The 19,896-nt window shown below is 34.5% G+C and overlaps 1 protein-coding gene and 1 pseudogene across 1 annotated transcript; one reads left to right on the forward strand and one right to left on the reverse strand.

Annotated features, from left to right (window-relative positions):
• Positions 1–205: 205 nt before the first annotated feature.
• On the reverse strand, positions 206–793 carry LOC141550797 (interferon tau-2-like). Its single transcript, XM_074281799.1, has one exon. The coding sequence runs from the start codon at positions 791–793 to the stop codon at positions 206–208; it is 588 nt and encodes a 195-aa protein (XP_074137900.1).
• A 16,847-nt stretch (positions 794–17,640) lies between these two features.
• On the forward strand, positions 17,641–18,211 carry LOC141550805 (interferon alpha-1-like; annotated as a pseudogene).
• Positions 18,212–19,896: the final 1,685 nt, after the last annotated feature.

Consider the following 19,896-nt stretch of genomic DNA (forward strand, 5'->3'; position numbering starts at 1 on the left):
ATTATTATCAACAAATAACAATTATGGCCAGCATAAATAAATAAATGTCAAGTATAGATACAGCAGGTATTCAGCTTTTAGACAAATGAAAGCTTACATTATTTTTAAAATAATCTAGTAAATTCTGATTTTTTTTTTTGATGCAAAAATGACATTCATTTTGCAACTATTGAAAAATGCTGGGTTTCAGGAAACAGGAAATTTGTTAAGCAGCCAAAGTGTTCTGAGTCCATTTCTTCTTTAGTTTTTGAGTTTTTTTTGTGAGTTTGCTCATGAACAGGAAGATCCTCCTGATCTCTACTCTCACAATTTCCCAGGCACAGCGACTGTACTCTTTGCCTTGCAGATATTGACTTATTCCTTGAAAGTAGCTCTTCAGGGCCAGTCTGGGGTTCTCACTTCCCAAGGAGGGCTCTTCCTGCTCCACCTCCTGTCCAAGACACTGCTCTAACTGTTCCAACTGATGATCCAGTCCAATGAGCAGTTGTCTGAGCTGAGTCTCATTCCAAGCAGCACAAGTGGTGTTTAGGCTGAAGATGGTGAAGATCTGCTGGAGGGTTTCATGCACCATAACTGTGGTATTTTCCCTCTGGAGTTGGCTGCCCTCCATGGCTTCCATTGGCAGGTTGAAGCTGGTCCTGTCCTTCAGACATGGCACCAGGGAAAACGTGCTCATTTGGTTCAGAAGGGAAAAGTCTTCCTGCAGACCCTGAGTCAGGTCACAGCCCAGGGAGCAGAGGGTGCTGGAGATGAGCAGAACCAGGGCAACTGGTAACAAGGTCCAGGACATCATGGTGATGCTGATGGATAATTTGAATCTGACTGAGCTGGGAGTCCAGTGAGCCTCGTCTCGGCTTCTTGGATTATCTTGCTTCAAGGTCACTCTCTTATATAGTGCTGAGAGTAGTTTTCATTTCTTAGCATGGAATTTCCCCCCACTTCTGCTTTTTGAATTGGTTTCTACATTGGTTTTAGGAGATACTATCAGAAATCATCATTTGGTTTATTTGTAAAAAGACAACTACATTTATCACTAGATATTTTCTGGATTAAGTTTCGGGTGGAAATTGTAGTGGTCAAATCTGTAGTCAGATTTGATGATTTTCATTTAGAATCCACTGACTTTGGTCAGAAGAAAATCACTTTTTCTACTTACATTTTAATCATGTTTAATACGCATCAAGTAGCTTCACTGTGTTTTAGGAGAAAAAAAAGACTAGATTTGGAATTGGAAAACTTGTGTCCAATCTTGCCTGTATCACTTACTACCTTTGTGTCCATAGGCAAATCATCTTCCTAAGTCTCAGTTTTCACATCTGTAAAATGAGACTGTTGGACTAGATGGCTTCAAAGACACTTTCATATGATGTTTTGTTCTTGTGGAAGGGAGTAATGTGTAGGAGAAATGACAGCAACTAGGAGCTAAAAAAAGGGATTCTAGATAATGAATATGTAGAGAGCTGGCCAAAATCCAGAACCTTTAAACTTTTACTATTTAACCTTTCAAAATTTGAACCATCTTTACAACTCAGTAACTATTTAAAAACATGTAATGATGTTTTAATCATCTTCCCCTTGAACATACATACATGCATATACATATATATATCCATACATTCATATATACATGTGCATATGAATATGTGTATATATTTATATCTACATGTATGTGTATTTGTGTATATATGTGTATTTATTATTTCTGGGTGGGAAAAGTATTTCCCTCCATTATCTTACTGAGTTGTCTTTTATAATAAAGGCAGCTAGGTGACATAGTTGGTAGGTAGAATGCTGGGCTTGGAGTCAGAAAGTTTAAATCTTTCATCAGACTCCTGAAAGCTGCAAGACCTTTTGTCTCAGTTCCTTCATCAAGTCAAATGAGTATAATAATAGCATTTATCTCCCAGGGTTGTTGTGAGGATCGAAATGAAATTATATGTACAACATGTTTAACCGAGTGCTTGGTACATAGCAGATGTCATATAAATGCTAGTTATTGTTATTATTTTATTATAAATAATTTTTTTGAAAAGTTAAACAAGGTAAACAAATTCATTAACTGAGTCTAACTATATATGTAACATTGCACATTCATATTCCTTCACATTTCACAGAAGCAAAAAAGTATATATACTTTTTTTCTGTTTTTTGAAACCAACTTTGATTCTGAAAATTACCATGTTCATTTTCCTTTTTTCCCCTGCTATTTATTTTGCTCTTTTCACTAATATTGAGGTCATTGTATATTATGTTTTTTTCTGATTCTATATACTTCTTTCTACATCTGTTCATTTGTCTGAATTCTTAATAAAAAACCCTCCTTATGTTACAATAGTATTCCATTACAGTCATGTCTCTCAATTTATGTAGCCATTACCCCAATTAAGGGTTATTTTTTCTATTTCTAGTTCTTTGTTTTCACAAAAATAATTAATCATCTTTATTAATTCTTACAGGTATTTAGTTTTAAGAAATGCAGATTCTTATAAGAAAGTCTTAGAAATTGTGATATACAACTGTGAATGTCTTAGCTATTCTCAGCAATCCAATAGTCTAAGACAATTGAAAGACATGTTGAAAATGCCATCTATTCCCAGAGAAAGAACTGATGAAGACTGAATACAGATTAAAATATGTATTTAACTTTATTTTTCTTAGATTATTTTCATCTGTATTTTCTTTTACAACATGATTGATAAGTAAATATGTTTTACATCACAATATATGTATAACCTATATCAAATTGCTTGCCTTCTCAATGAAGGGGGAGGGAAGAAGAGAATTTGGAACTCAATTTTTTAAAAACAGATGTTGAAAATTGTTTTACATATTATTGGGGAAAAATAAACTACTAAATAAATAGATCTATAAATTCCAAAAAAAAGAAGAAATTTTTATATAAACTGTATTTATATATTGGAAGGAAAGACAATGAGAGGTAATGTCTTTGTGTGTAATATGTGTTATGCCAGGTGCCATTACATTCAAAGCATGATAAAAGCATGATAGAAGATCACTTTCTCAGAATCAGAAGCTGCTTAGATATTCAGTAAGTTTCCTTTTGATTTACTGTGCAATGAGGAAGAGTCTTTTAACTGGCCACTGAGCAGAATTAAGTGTGAATACATAAAATTCAAATGAATGGGAAAATTCTCTTTCCCCAATGTCTTCCAAGAAGAGAGAATTGCTGTGAACTTGAGATGCTCATGAGAGCATTTAGCATTTCTTCTATAATAATGATCTATATGTTTTTTATTGTGCACTCCTATCAGTAAACATTTTTGAGCACATGCCCACATTATCAAACATCATGTGTATTTATCTATTCATGTTATATATGAACTACTATAGTATAATTATAAATTTTATAGAACTTAAACAAAAATGAATTTTAAAAGAGATAACATAAAAATGAAACAATATTTTACCCTAAAGATATTAGAGAATCACTGGAATTTATTGAGCAAAGGGATGACATGTGCTTTAAGAAAATCATTTTGGTAGTCATGTATGGGATTAATTAGATTGGGGCAAGACTGGAGAGAAACCATTGGGAGTCTATTGTGGTAATTTGGGCTGGAAGTAGCTGGATAAATAGAGAGGAGACATGTGAGAAATACTGAAATGCTTGAAATGACATAGCTTGGCAACTGATTGGACATGATATGGAGGAAACTGAGGCTTTGGAGGCAAGGATGAATATAAAAACTTTGAGCCTGGTGGAGAAGTTTGGAAAAGGGATGTGTAATTACAGGATTTCAAAGAGGAGGAGATAATATAATCAAAATCATTCATGCCTACTCACTTTTTCTCACAAAAAAGAAAATTGTATGTGCGAGCTTACTCACTAGTCTTTGCTCTAGAGGAGTGCCTACTGTAGCCATGAAGTAATAGAAGTGAGGAGAGACAGAGTTTGACGATGCTTGCATAGTTGCAATGGGTGTCTTAGTCATATCAGCAAGACTTTGAGAAGTCAATGTACTAAGCATCCCAGAAAAGTGAGGAGGAATAGCAGGGGGGAATATTTAAGGGTATGGTGTCAATTTTGGGGAGATAATACCACGAGAAGAATGGCTGGGATTCGTACAATTTTCTTACCCTCCAATTGATCATATGTTCCTTATTGATCTGGCCAGGTCCCACTTAAAATTATTTATTCCATATGAGGCACATATTCTACAAAAATAGTTCACTTAAACGATGTTGTCATCTACTGGTTGAAGTTGTCATGTGCTGCTTAGAGTCTAGACAAATGGCTTTGGGTCTTCAACAAAAATCTAAGTATCCTAAGTCAACGTCAAAGAGCAAATTTTATGAGTCAATAGCATTCATCTTTTAATGTAAAAGATCTTACTTGTGGAAGTCACTTAGGAATGGCTCACCTCAATGGATTTTTAGGGTAAAAACATTATTCAAATACTGTAAGCTTTTAAGGATAATTCTAAACTATTATCTCTTACTTCTCAAATCCTCAGGATTCAATTCCCTCACATTGAACTTTCTTTAAGATAGTGAATGGTTGAAATTTTTAGCAAGACATTCTAAACTATGGACTTTCCTATAAGGAGTCACTTATTTTAAAAACTGAAGTAATCAATTCATCTTACATGAAGGATAGATTTATAAATCTATAGACTTATTGGAAGACTACAAATAGAATTAGATGTCATACTTTGTTTAATTTTATTGTTCCTATGAAATTTCCTTCTTTCTTTCTTTCTTTCTTTTTTTTTGAGAGGCAATTGGGGTTAAGCTATAAAGTGTTAAGTGTCTGGGCTAGATCCTCTTGACTTCAGGGCCAGTACTCCATCCACTGTGCCATCTAGCTGCCTCGCTTCTCTTACTTTTTTTTTTTGGAAGAAGAAAAAGAAAGTAACTGGCTTTGGGAAGGAAATCACTCACAGATTCAGGACAGAGTTAGTTTAACTGAGTTGAGTTTAAGTAAAAATGAAGTGATATCTATAACCCTCTGTTCTTCATTCTTAAGGTGTATGTTGGAAATGTGGTTCAGAAAGTAACTGGATAGCAATTCATAGGCATTTTAACTCCAAGTGCCCCCAATTTTCCTAAATACCTAAATATTAATGTGGAGCAAAGACACCAGAAGGTACAAAATATTGTGTGGACCTTCCAGGTCTCTTTTTCTGATGATTCATCATGAAGATGGAATAGTTTCCTAATACAAGTCAGGAACATATAGCCAGAACAGGAAAGCAGAAGTGACGATCTTTGAGGTTGGTGAGAAGCAAAACCCAAGCCACAGGAGTTTCTTTCTCCTTTGTGTTCAAAGAGTTAGGGGAAACAATCACCATTAATTATCCAGATTCTTCACTTCTTGTTTTCCTTTCCTTTCAGAGAGGAAGAGAGTACAGGAGATAGAGAAACCTATTTTCTTTCTTATCACTGACAACCCAAGTCAATGTTCTAAATTAACTGTTTCATTGATTAGTTCTTGTCATTTCCCTGCTTATATAGTTGATTCCTGTTGATATATGTGTGTGTGTGTATAATATATATATATATATATTTAAGAACAAAATAGAATCTTCAATTATCATTACTTATCATTTTGGAGAAACTGTTGAGAGTAATGAATTGAGAGAAGCTGTAGAAGACAAAGAGAAAGAGGATGAAAAGAAATTTCTGATGGAACTGTTTGTCATAACATCCCCTGAAGAAGATGAAATGAATTTTTTAATAGTTTTTATTTACCAGATATATGCATAGTAATTTTACAATATTGACAATTGCCAAACCTTATAGTTTTTCCTCTCCTTCCCCCCCCAGATGGCAGGTTGACCAATACATGTTAAATATGTTAGAGTATAAATTAAATACAATATATGTATACATGACCAAACAGTTGTTTTGCTGTACAAAAAGAATCGGACTTTGAAATAGTGCACAATTAGTCTGTGAAAGAAATCCAAAATGCAGGTGGACAAAAATAGGAGGATTGGGAATTCTATGTAGTGATTCATAGTCATCTCCCAGAATTTTTTCGCTGGGTGTAGCTGGTTCATTTCATGACTGCTCAATTGGAGCTGATTTGGTTCATCTCATTGTTGAAAATGGCCACGTCCATCAAAATTGATCATCATATAGTATTGTTGTTGAAGTATACAACGATCTGCTGCTAGTCCTGCTCATTTCACTCAGCATCAGTTCATGTAAGTCTCTCCAGGCCTTTCTGAAATCATCCTATTGGCCATTTCTTACAAAATAATAATATTCCATAACATTCATATACCACAATTTATTCAGCCACTCTCCAATTGAGTGGCATCCACGTAGTTTCCAGTTTCTGGCCACTACAAAGAGGGCTGCCACAAACATTCTTTCACATACAGGTCCCTTTTCCTTTTTAAAGATCTCTTTGGGATACAAGCCCAATAGTAACACTGCTGTATCAAAGGGTAGGCACAGTTTGATAACTTTTAAAGCATAGTTCCAAATCGCTCTCCACAATGGCTAGATGTATTCACAATTTCACCAACAATGTATTAGTGACCCAATTTTCTCACATCCCCTCCAACATTCTGCATTATCTTTCCCTGTCATTCTAGCCAATCTGACAGGTGTGTGGTGGTATCTCAGAGTTGTCTTAATTTTCATTTCTCTGATTAATTAAGACTTGGAGCATCTGATGAAGTGAATTCTTAAGAAGAAACTTTATTTGATATCCTAAGTGAATTAAATGGTGAGACTGTGTTTTTGGAAGTGATCAGAAGTGATGGTCTGGAATAGTTCTGCTTATGATCTTTCTTATGGTTCAAACATAGTAAATAATATTTTAGTGTATTTTTGTTAAAATTTGTCACATTGTTAATAAATTTCAGGGCCCATACATAACCTTGCTGTTTCTTTAAACCTAGGAGATTGGGTTTGGAAATATATACATACATCTACCCACATCTTACACACATATACATTTTTAAGATATGCATATATATGGACATATATCTTGTGCATTGGTAGCTTGTAGAGATTTTTTCAATTTATTAAATATTCAAAAAGCTGGAGTGCGTTCTTTAAGCTAATTGGCAAAATTAAGAGGGTTATAACTTTAATAATTAACAAGAAACTATTCAAATATTCCCTCTTGATTTCCTTTGGACTCAAGATAATGAATATAAATTTAAAGGGTCAAGTATCAGGCTATACAGTATTTAGATGACTTTAGAACCATACTACACATATCTAAGTAGTTTGGGTGATTCTTCCTATTGAAGACATCTGTGAGGAAAAAAATCAAACCCTGTAGAATTAATCTATTTAAAGTCAAATAAACATAGCATTATACAATGTTGGAAGAGAAATTAATAATCAGTCCAATTTTTATATTTTATATTTAGTCCTCATTTATAATTTATTTAAATTATAGTAGTTATATTGCAATTATGATTATATTTTTAATTTTATGTTTAATCCTCATTTTATAGAAGAGTAAGAACTATTAGAGAAGGTAAACAGTTTACTTAAGATCTTGTTATAAGTAAGTCAAAAATCTGGATCTCTAACCCAGGTCGTTTCTCTAAATTGAGTGCTGCTCCCACTGCACAAGATTTTGGTTCTGCCTATATGACATCACAGCTCTCATGTATGACTTGCATATTAAATTATTAATAAACTTTTCTATATGCACCAGCAAACACAACTTGGAAATAGCTCATTAGAAGGTAAATATGGAAATACAGACTTTAAGAACTTAGTAGCTGGTGACTTTGAAAAACGGAAAGGAAACAGGAAAAATAAGCATTTTTAAGGGGATGACTTCCTTTGTTAGCTTAAGTAGGTGTTAACTTGGAATATTTTGAACTGAAATTCAATGAAGAATGAGAAAAATACATAAAATCTAAAAATAGAATATTTTAAACTGACAATTTATGAAGAAGGTAAAAATTTCTACATAAAATCTAAAACTGGATGCCATAGAAGATAATAAGCATGGCCCAGAAATAAGAATGACAGTGGAGGAGCTACCTATCAATTCACAGGAGAAAATAACAGAGAAAGTTGGGAACAATATTATTTATAACCTCAGATAGCTATATACAAAACATTGAATATGAGTAATAAAAACCAAAGTAATCTTCACATTTTACCACAAGGATAAACATATGACCTCAGAGTCTTAGTAATACTTACTGGGATGGGATAATGACTAAAATATGGCAATGGAAGAACACGACTTTTATACAAAAAACATCTGATTGAAGAGGTACACAATTATTGGTTTAAGTAGGTTAAGAAGATAAACCCCTGCATAGAAAGTCATGGATTTATGATTTGAGGCATAGTGGAGGGAGTTAGGCAGAGGGTAAAAGGAAAAAGAAGTTGAAATTTTTGTTTTTTCATTTAAGAAATTATCATGGGGAAAGGCTAGGCAGTGGGAAGTGGAAAGAAAGAGGGCCATTTTAGCATCTCCATCTTGCTAGGGCTACCTAGAGCTAATACTTAAAGTTTGATGAATATGGAATTTCATTGATAGTAAATTAAAATTGACTCATTTCTTATTGCTGTTGTGGGAAGAATTTTAAAATGGAATGAAGCTAGAGAACATATGTGAGGGGTGAAATGGTGTGGTCTGGGATCTCTGGATGCTTTTTTTTCTTGTTTCTGCAACTAGTTACTATTCCTCTGGGAGGAATGTCTCAGAGCAAGAAAGATCTCTTGGGTTGTCTATGCCCATATTATTGTGTTGTGCAGGAATCCAGATTCAGAACTTCCCACTGAGGGAAACCTAATAGTGATGATCTTGGTTTAGAGTTCAATTTAAAGATGCATATCTGTGTGGGTGTCTAGTCCTCTCCCTGAGCATTCACACTATAATTGGAGAAGCTCAGTCTGTGAGAATTAGATGAGATAAAATGCGAACATTCAGGCTATTATTTTACCAGACTGATGACTGTGGCAACATAGGTGTTTAGAAAAGAGAGATTAGTTCCTGGTGGATAATTATGTTGACTGCCACTTTGTTGTAGTCAAGCACAACTAGATTGTTACAATTGTTAGCAGAGTAAGATTCAAGCCTCCAAGACACAGGAAAAAAAATTGTGGCCAGACTTTCTAGGGAAGAATTCTGATTTGGGTACATCTCTGTATTCTCTGATCCTCTGATTAGCAAGCAGACATTAAGGAAAGAATTTGATTTTTTTCTTTATTTCCCATCCTTTGGTAGTTTTCATGAATTTGTTTGTTGTTAGGTTTTGAGTAAAAACTTTCTGTGATGACGGTCTGTGTTCTGAAACACCTTGAAAGTGTCTTTAGGCCCCGCATGTAAGAGAAAAGCATGTCCTAATGGAGACATCGGGACTTAATGCTACCTCCTAATAAGCCAAATGGAGGATGTTGATGATGCTTTCATAATACAAAACACAAAATGAGCATAGAGACACGTCATAATTTTGATGTATATCTTCAATTACATCAACCTGCTGGAAGTCTGGTTGAGAACAGAGAATCTGATAAATTCTTTACTTGTTTCTCTGACAATTTCATCTCTACTATGATAGAAAGAGTAATATATTCTACTCCTGTATTTCAGATGCTTATCAATACATGGGTAGGAGAGAAAGTTGTTATGTTGGAAAATTCAATCAACATCCACAAAGGTATCAGTTGGTTGGAGTAAGGATCCTAAGCTAACAATCTGAAACTCAATAGAAATGAAATTTAAAATCCTTATTTGAGGTTCAAAAAACCAGTCATAAGCATAAGAAGACTGACTTAATGTCAATTCTTATAGAAAAGATTGAAGTTGACCTGTAGCATGACATATTATTAGAATAAGTGATGAATTTGAGAATTTGAGTTCAAATCTTGTTGCAGTTACTTAGATAAGATCACTCTTTCATTCTTTCCTTATTATATAATAAGGGAGAATGAGGAGTTAATCTTTAAATTAATCTTCACCTCTAAATATTATAGTAATCAGGAATATCAATGTAAAAATGACTGCAAAATAAGAAATATATAATATATAATATAAATATAATATATAATATAAAAGTACATTAATAGAAATATAGCATCTAGAGAAAAGATGGCTGTAGATTTATTGTGCTCTGTCCCTCCTGTTGATTTGCTCTCCTCCTCAGTTGTTAGGGCCACTCTTTTCCTTATCCTCATCATTTTGTTAACTGGTACCCAGTTTACTGGGGGAATGGGGAGACTATAGCTAAAAGTTAAGTGACCAAATGTTAGGGAGCATAAACTCTTGTGAAAAAAAACAACAACAACATACTTCTCAGGAGGGTAGAAAAGGAACTGAGGAGAAATATTCAATTTTTATTTTGGGGGGGACTCTTCTAGTACTTTTTTGTGGACTTTTACCAAAAGAACAGATTTCTTTTCTTCTTACTTTCTGCCCTTGCACAGTAAAATAGCTACCTACAACATGAGCACACAACATGAGCAGAGGGAGATATGCTTACCTTGGTGAGATGTAGTCTTTGCTCACCTTGCTGTTTTCTAACCTGGACATAAGTCAATGACTAGTGATCCTGAGAACTAGCCTTGCCAGTTATGGGTGAAGAGTTCTTGAGTTCAGGATTCCTATTTAGGCTAATCAGAAGAAGGAGGATTTTTATCAATCGCCCATTTCTTGGAGGAGATGATCATTGGTAGATTATCTAACATCTGAAAGATTGAAGAAAGCCTTTCTTTAGCTAGTCAGGAGGCTGGAACCTATGAATTGCTTAGATAATGTAATTCTGCGGTGAATGCAAAATATCTATTCATCAGATCCTCAAAATTCTCTTCACTCTACAGGGAAGGTATATTTAGTGAAATGTGCTATTTGAAATTTTTTTTTGATGTCTATATTTATTCATGCCTAAATTTTGAGTTTTCAACATTTGTACATTTTTAGCAATGGAGAAATAAACCATTGTCTTACATATGATGTACATATCAAACATATATATGATATTTTTTTCTAGAAATATGTTGTTAACACCTTTTAGGGAAATCTGAGACATGGACCACATTGAAACATGGACCATATTGAAATTTTGTTTTAGAAATTCCTTTTGAATTATTCTGGGGTAGATCACATTTCGAGAAAGAGAGAGAGAGAACATGATCCTTGTCTTTGGAATCTTTGGTCTCCAGGATGAACCTGGACATGTAAGCAACTTAAAATTCACCCCATCTCTATATCATATCAGTATGTAAATTGCATTTATTTGCCAGTGATCCTGTTTTATTCTCTCCCCACCCCAACCTTCACTTCAGCAAAATATTAAACTCCTTGAGGGAAGGGATTATTTGAATCCTCAGTATTGAGCTCAGTGTCTTGCACACAGTATGTAGTTAAGGCAGATAGATCTGGATTATTTTACCGTTTCTTAGGCATCAATCTGAAAATCCCAGTGATTAAAAAATACATCTAGTGGACTTGGATAAAAAAACTGAAAATCAATTTCATGAGGAGTGGTTGGAAGAACTGGAGTTCTTTATCTTGGAAAAGATTAAGGATGCTATGATTTTTGTCTTAACAATCTGAAGTCTGAAGATCATATTTAGAAGCTTTACTTACTCTTTGTAGCTTCAGAGAGAAGAATTGGGACTACTGAGCAAAAATTAGAAAGAAATTATTTTATACTGATCTGTCCCCAAAAGAAATAGGTAGTCTATCCCCTTCCCTAACTCAAGGTGGGGAAGTATTTAAGCAAACCTTTCAGGGATTTTTAAAAATGACAATTGTACTAGTTAATGAATTGTACTAATTATTAGATAAGAAGTTGTACTAGTCAATGAAAGCATAGTTTAGAGAAGCAAGGTGAATCTCCAATATTCTCAGAGCCATAAGTGTAAAGTAGGATTCAAACTGAAGTCTCTTGACTCCAAATCTGAAATCCTACACTGTTAACACGAAATCTTCCAACTGTTGCCAGGACTGGCATCAACTTGCGAGATATTGATGGATAACAACAGTGGTGATGATTTTGGTTTCATCCTAGGAATATCAACTTCTAGGGAAGAAACTTCTTTGGTGGCTAACTCTGGTTGCTGCTCTCCTTATATAATTCAGAGGTCAAAGTGATATAATCTAGGGATTGTACAACCTTTTCTTTGATCTCTTTAAAGAGTTGGTGGTAGGGTTAAGAGAAGCAAAGAAAGCTCCAGATGAAGTTGTTGGCATTTTGCAAATGTCTCTGCCCTAGGGGGAAGAAATACAAACCTGGACAAGAGTTCCATAAAGAGAAAAAGTGAATGGGAAAGGAACTCTGGATAGGAGTGGGAAAAAGCTTCAGATGGAGCTGTCTGAGTTTTCTCAATTTACTGGTTATAGGAAGATGCATTGTAGTCAGGAGAAGATCATTGCTGGTGACGGAGGTGAACAAGGGATTGAAGATGGATGGTGATGTGGTCGCTAAATTTTCTCCCTTGGAGCAAAGCTCTGGTGGCCCTGCTATAGTTCTGTCTTCAGTGAAAAGAGTATTAAACTAGTAATTAAGAAATCAAAGTTCTCGGGGCAGCTAGGTGGCACAGTGGATAGAGCATCAGCCTTGAATTCAGGAGGACTCGAGTTCAAATCTGGTCTCAGACACTTAACACCTCCTAGCTGTGTGACCCTGGGCAAGTCACTTAACCTCAGCCTCAGGGGGAGGGGGAATCAAAGTTCTCAATATGGATATAGAAATCTATCTTACTCTGAAGAAAAGTAGAAGGGGAAAAGGTTACAAGAAGGGGAGGGTGATAGAAGAGAAGGCATATTGGGGGAAGAGATGTCAGATGCAAAACATTTTTGAGGAAGGACAGGGTGAAAGGAGAGAGAACAGAATAAATGGGTGAAAAATAATAGCATTAGTAATTGTGAAAAGAATTTTGAAGCAAACCTCATTTCTCAAATATATAGGAAATGGAGTCAAATCTACCAAAACAAAACAAAACAAAACAAAACATTTCCCAATTGATAAATGATCAAAAGTATGATCTATGCCCAAAGAGATATAAAATCATGTATACTCATTGCCTTACCAATGCCATTTCTATGCCTGTATTCCAAAAGAGATTTTTTTCAGAAAGGAAAAAGACCTATAATTACAAAAAACATTTATAGCAGCTCTCTTCTTAGGGCAAAGAATTGGAAATTGTGGGGATACCCACCAGTTGGGGAATGGCAGAATAAATTGTGGTATGTGATTATGATAGAACATTATTGTTCTATAAGAAATGATAAACTGGATGCTCTTAGAAATACTTGGAAAGTCCTCCATGAGCTCATGCAAAGTGAAATGTACTGTGTACAAAGTAATATTGTGTAGGAATGACTTTGCTATCTCAGCAATACAATGATCCAAGACTACTCTGAAGGATTCATGATGAAAAAATGCTATCCATATCCAGAAAAAGAACTGATTGTGTTTGAATACATATTGAAAAATACTTTTTAGAAACTTTTTGGAGGTTTTTTTTTTGGGAAAATATATATTTTCTTTTGCAACATAACATTTATAGAAATGTTTTGCAAAGCTTTACATATGCCTTCTCAATAGAAGCAGGGCAGAGAAGGAGGAAAGGAGAGAATCTGGAACTTAAAGTTTAAAAAAAACAAATATAAAAAGTTGTTTTATATGTAATTGGGAAAAATTAAAAAAAGAAATCAGGGTTTTAATCTTAACTCTGCCGTTAATTACTTGCTTGACTTTGTATGTGATTTTGTTTCTCTTAGCTTTATTTCCTCATGTATAACAGGAGGAGATTGGACAATGATATTGAGGGTCTATCTAACTGAAAAATTTTTCAATTTCCTTAGAAATTAATAGTATAAAACAACACTGGTTTTCAGTGCTGAAAGGGACTCATTAGTTATTAAATTTAACTGAACTAGATTTAATTCAGCAAGTAGCTTTTACAATTTAACTCATGGCTTTTTTTCTTTACATCATAGTAACTTTTTGATATATGCCATTTCCCAAACTTTTTACAAGGAACCTTTCCTTGTCCCGAAGAAAAACAGTTAAGCAAATATTTTATCATTTCTTCTCTAAGATTAAGAATACCTATAAAGCATTTTACCTGCATAGTATACTGCCAAACATTACACATCAGTAGGAGAATACCTTGTTCTGGTATGTTCCTATATTAATTCAATTGAACATAAGATGATGAAGATAAGGATGACTAAAATCTACATAGTATTTTAAAGTTTGCAAAGCACTTTATATGCATTACAACATTTGATCCTCACTGAGCTGTGTTCACTAGCTGTTATCCCCATTATATACATGAAGAAAAGACAAGCAATCTTTATGTGAAGGCAAATGCAGTATTCAAATCTAGTCTTCCATAACAAAGTGAATATGAATTGGAATTAATCAATTTATACCTATGTTTCAATCCTCTAGATCCAATTCTTTTTCCAGAGAAAAACAAGGACATATGACCTGCCCAGTTTTTAAAAGTTCAGTGATCTCCTCCAAAATTATAATCTTGGCTTTTCATAACCTTGACAATGCTCTCCAAACATTTTCCTTGAACAGAAACAGAAGGCTGTTTTCTAAAAATTTGCCCCATTTCACTGAAATTCTATTTTAGTCCTTTAACAAAGTTTCCTTGTTACTCGCGCTTATTTCTGGGTCAGAGAGACTTTTCCACTGAGAACTGGACCAGAGGCTTTTCCACTGGAATCAGGATCGTGTCTGTCCCTGTTCGGGCGCCAAAATGTTCTGTCTGGGCTAGCTCCTCTGAAGTGCTCAGAATCAGCCAGAGTCAGGATAAGCAAAAGTCTTTGCCCCACGTTGGGTGCCAAAAATGTAATGTTCTGTTATCTCTAAATTTGCGATTGTTCTCTGGAAGGAGATCTCTTGGGGAGCTTCTGGGGAGGCAGCCTTGGCTTTAGTTCTGTATTGTGTCTTTCAAAGTCTTGAATCTTTTCCTGTGAGAATCTCTCCAGCCAGCTTCAGTCTCTAGCTCCCACTGAATCCAAAGCTTCCAGCCAGCACAAAGGTAGAATCTTGAATCCTTTTCTTCCTGAATCCTGGCTTCTTTTATCCTCCCAGAGAATGGGCTTGTGGGTACTCTAGGGGCTTGTCGGAACTCTTTTTACAACCAATGAGCTAGCTCCTTTTAAAGGTGTAAACTCCTTTAAAGGTTTGAATGAAAGGTGTGAATTCTGAGCTAGGGAATTGTTAAGTACCATGCTAAATTAGACAACTGAGTTAGTATCTAGTAATCCTAACAAATGCTCTCAGGTATTGGGGGGCAAAGGTTTATATTTATATGCTTGCCATATCTTTGAAATATATATCCCTTTGTAAACATTAACTTATGTTAATTGGGCAAATAAAATCAAGGTACTATTCATTTGCAGATAACAGACCATGACCTACTGGAATTTTAACCCTTTTTGAAAATCTTACTCAAATGTCTCTTCCCTCTTAATTTCTCCCTTGCTTTGCTTCCCTGTCCTATAGTACAGAGCTGGTTGTAATTATTTTCTTTGAATCCTGATAACATTTTGTTTGCACTTTTTTTTAATCAATAGCTAAAATTTACATAGTACTTCTTTATGGTTTTCAAAGCATTTTACAATTATTATCCCATTTGATTTTTGCAATACTTCTTTGCAAGAATCCCATTAACAGATGAAGAAACTGAAGCTATATAAGATTAAAGCTTTCCCCATGGTTTCACAACTTGTAAATGTCTGGAGCAGGATTTAAATCCAGTTAGGTGGTGCAGTGAATATAGCACCAGTTTGGAGTCAAGAAGACCTGAGTTCAAATTTCATTTTTCTGTGTTGGCCTTAGACAAGTCACTTAAAAAACAAGTCTGCTTGCTTCAACTTCCTCATTTATAAAATTGGATAGTTTTTAGGACCTGACCCTCAGGATTATTGTGAGGATAAAATGAGACAATAAATGTAAACCATCTAGCATAGTACCTGGCACTTACTAAGTATTGTATAAATGTTTGCTAATATTATTATTATTAATTCTGATTGAAAGTTTAGTAGTTTTTATATTTACCTATAAAATGGTAATCAAAATCAAAAAACTTTATAAAGTTTCAAACAAAGATGTCGACTTGAACTCTCCCAGGGTCATTGTGATAATAAAAAGGGATAATATTTATAAAACACTTTGTGAACTTTAACAATGTTAATTATTATTATTATACCTTTAATTATTACTAGTACTTCTATTATAACTTCTACTCCTTTCATATGCAAGTCATTCTAATAGAAACTGAGAGCAGGAGGTGGCAAACCACCCAAATTCTCACCATAAAGAAGTTTATTTTCTAATTGATGAGTGAAATATATAGAGAAGGAATATAATGAAAGCTTGAAAGTGATTAAGGGCATAGGGAAGATGAAAATGAGTCATTTAAAAGATTTAAAGGGAAAAGGAGGACAGTAGAAAGTGTGGGGGGAAAAAAGAGGAAAGGGATGATAGTTCTATCTGAGCTGGGTCTTGGAATAGAAGGCCAGTAGACAACAAGGGAAAGAGCATTTCAGCTTTGAGCAAGTGAAGAGAATCAAGAAAAGAATGGTTAAGTTGGGGGATCAAGAATTAGAAACATTTTACAGGAACAGAGTGTATGAACAAGTTCAGGAATTGAGACAATTTAGGAAGAAAATTGACAAGTTGTACTTTAATTTTTTTTTCCTGAGGCAATTGGGGTAAAGTGACTTGCCCAGGGTCACACAGCTAGGAAGTGTTAAGTGTCTGAGATCAGATTTGAACTCAGGTCCTCCTGACTTCAAGGCTGGTGCTCTATCCACTGTACCACCTAGCTGGCCCAAAACATACTTTAATTTAACAAACATTTATACATACTATATGCCAAGCATTATGTTACTGGAATACAAAAACAAAAAATATGTAGCCTCTGCCCTCAGGAAACTTGTTTGATTAAAAAAAAGAAAGAAAGAAAGAAAGAAACAGCATATATGCAAATAACAAAACACAAAATACATATAAAGAAAAATAAAGTCATGGACATGGGATTGAGTTGTTAATACCAGTTGGGTTTAGTTTTGAGGGGAAGTGAGATCAGAAAAGGTCCCAAGAAGGAGATGGAGTTTGAACTGAGCTTTAAAGAGAGAAAAAAATTCAAGGGACAGAGGTGAGGAGGGGATGAATTTCAAGCATGAGAGATTGCCTGTGGAAAAGAATAGGCCATCCTGAAGACAGGAGATAGAATGTATGGAGAAAAAGCACGTACTCATATGACTTACATCAGTACAGGATCAGAGATGTTGAGCGAGATAAAATGATCACAAAGACATTTAAGGAGTGGAAAAAAGGACAAATATGGAAATATATTTAAAAGTATTACATATATTTAATCTATATCAGATTATTTGTTGTCTTGGAGGGGGAAATTTGGAACATGAAGTCTTACAAAAATAAATGTTAAAAACTATCTTTATACATATTTGGAAAAATAAAATAATATTGAAAAATTACAAGAAAAAGATCAAACGGGGAAAAGAAGAAAGGGGAGGTAAAAGGAAGTAAATTAGATCACATGAAGAGGCACAAAAGACCTATTAGAATAGATGAAAAGAAGAGAGAGGAATGAACAAGAGAGTGACCTTGAAGCCAGATAAACAAAGAAGCAGAGACAAAAGCTCACTGGTCTTCCAGCTCAGCCAACACCAAACCATTCATCAGCATCACCATGATGTCCTGGAGCTTATTATCAATTGCTCTGGTTCAACTCTGTTCCAACACCCTCTGTTCTCGGGGCTGTGACCTGACTTAGGACCTATAGGAAGACTTCTCCCTTCTTAACCAAATGAGCACATTTTCCCTGGTCCATGTCTGGACCAACTTCAACTTCCCAAAACAAGCCATGGAGGACAGTCAGCTCCAGAGGGAAAATGCTATAGTCATCAATCACCAAATATTTACCCTCTTCAGCCAGAATGTCACTCCTGCTTCCTGGAATCAAACACAATGAATGCAACTGCTTACTGGATTGGATCTGCAGCTAGCCCAGCTGGAGAGGTGTCTTAGGCAGAGTGGGAAGTGGAAAGAGTTCTCCCTGGGAAGTGAAAACTCCTGACTGGCACTGAAGAACTATTTCCAAGGACTAAGCCAGTACTTTCAAGGTAAAGACTACAAACTGTACTTGGGAGATCATGAGATTAGAGATCAGGAGGGTCTTTCTGTTCATAAACAAACATAAAAAATCTCAGAAACTGAAGAAGGAGAAGTGGATTCTCAGAATACTGCAGCTCATTCAATGATTCTGTTTCTTACTACCAATCAATCAATGGAAAAGATACTTTAAAATATAATCCCAAATAAAAATGAAATATATCTAAATTAATTTAATTGTTTAAATAATGTATTAAGTTATTATGTAAATTATCTAAATATTATTATTCAAATATTGCAACAGAGAGATGATACTGAGAAACATTGTCTGACCCCACTAATTGAATAACTTGGATATTTTATTTATTTTTATGATTTGTTCTGTTACAATATTTATATTTTAAAATCAAAGAACATATTTATACAGTATTTTTATTGAATCTACTCTACATTTTTATATTAAATTTCTCTTTTTAATAAAAAATTATTGATGAATCCTTACAGAGTATTTTATTATTAAGAACTATTCATTCACTTGGAAAAGTTAATATCTCAATAGCAATAGAATATAATCTGAGAAATTTTGGACAGATCATCTCACATAATTCACCATAAGAGGCTCCAAATAGATACAGGGTATAAATGTAAGATCATATCACAAACAAATTAGAGAAAAATGGAAAGAGATACCGTTCACAATTATGAGTAGGGATAGAATTCTTGACCAGCATTTTGACCAATACAGTGGATCAGAAGAGATAAAACTAACAATTCCCTTTATATAAAATGAATTATTTTGATTATATAAAATTTAAATTTTTTTCCCTAAACTAAACTTGGAGAATTAGGTGGCATAGTGCATAGAATGCCAGGTCTGGAGTCTGGAAGATTCATTTTTCTGAGTTTAAATCTAGCCTCAGAATCTTACCATCTATATGACTGGACACATCACTTTGCCCTGTTTGCCTCTGTTTCTTCATCTGTAAAAAGGAGTTGGAGAAGGAAATGGCTAACTTCTCCAGTATCTTTTCCAAGAAAATCCCAAAATAATATCATAAAGAGTCTGACAACTGAAATGACTTGTCAACAAACATGCTAAAATTAGAACAAAAAAAGTTATATAAGCAATACTCTTGGTGATTTTTTATTTGATAAATGTCTTATATACATTATAGATGTGTAATTGACAAAAATTAGACAAGAGAGTTTTCATGTATATGCATTCAGTCCAAAAAGACTAAAAAAAGGAGGTAGGACCCATAAAAACAAAGATGTTCATGGCAAAACTTTTCATTACAATAAAAAGCTAGCAACAAATTGGACATTGAGGATTATTTTAGCAAAGTGCTAAAATTGGGGAATGCCTGAACAATGGTACATGAATTTAAAGAGATATTATTAAGCTGTAAGAAATTACTGAAGGGACAACTTCAAAGAAATCTGGGAGAAACTGTATAAATTGATGCAGAATGATTGAGCAGAACCAGTAGAACAATTTATATAATGACATTGTAAAGAAAAAACAACTATGAAAGACTTAAGAAATATGAGAGCTCTAACAGGGGTTCTCAAACTACAGAGTGTGAGCTTTTGTTTTTACTACATTCAGCCCTCCAATAGTCTGAGGGACAGTGAACTGGCCCCCTATTTAAAAAGTTTGAGGACCACTGGAGATAGTCCAAGACTAAGAATGGTCTGGGTATAGGAATAGTCCCTCCATCCAAGAGTCAGTCTCTCTGTCCAAGAGTGACATGATGTCATTCTCAGCTTCTCATTGGAATAAACTCACTTCTTTTTGTAAAGTCCACCTTTTATTGTTAACCAGATTGATTAC

The sequence above is a fragment of the Sminthopsis crassicaudata genome, chromosome 1 (assembly GCF_048593235.1).
Source record: "Sminthopsis crassicaudata isolate SCR6 chromosome 1, ASM4859323v1, whole genome shotgun sequence".
NCBI lineage: Eukaryota > Metazoa > Chordata > Mammalia > Dasyuromorphia > Dasyuridae > Sminthopsis > Sminthopsis crassicaudata.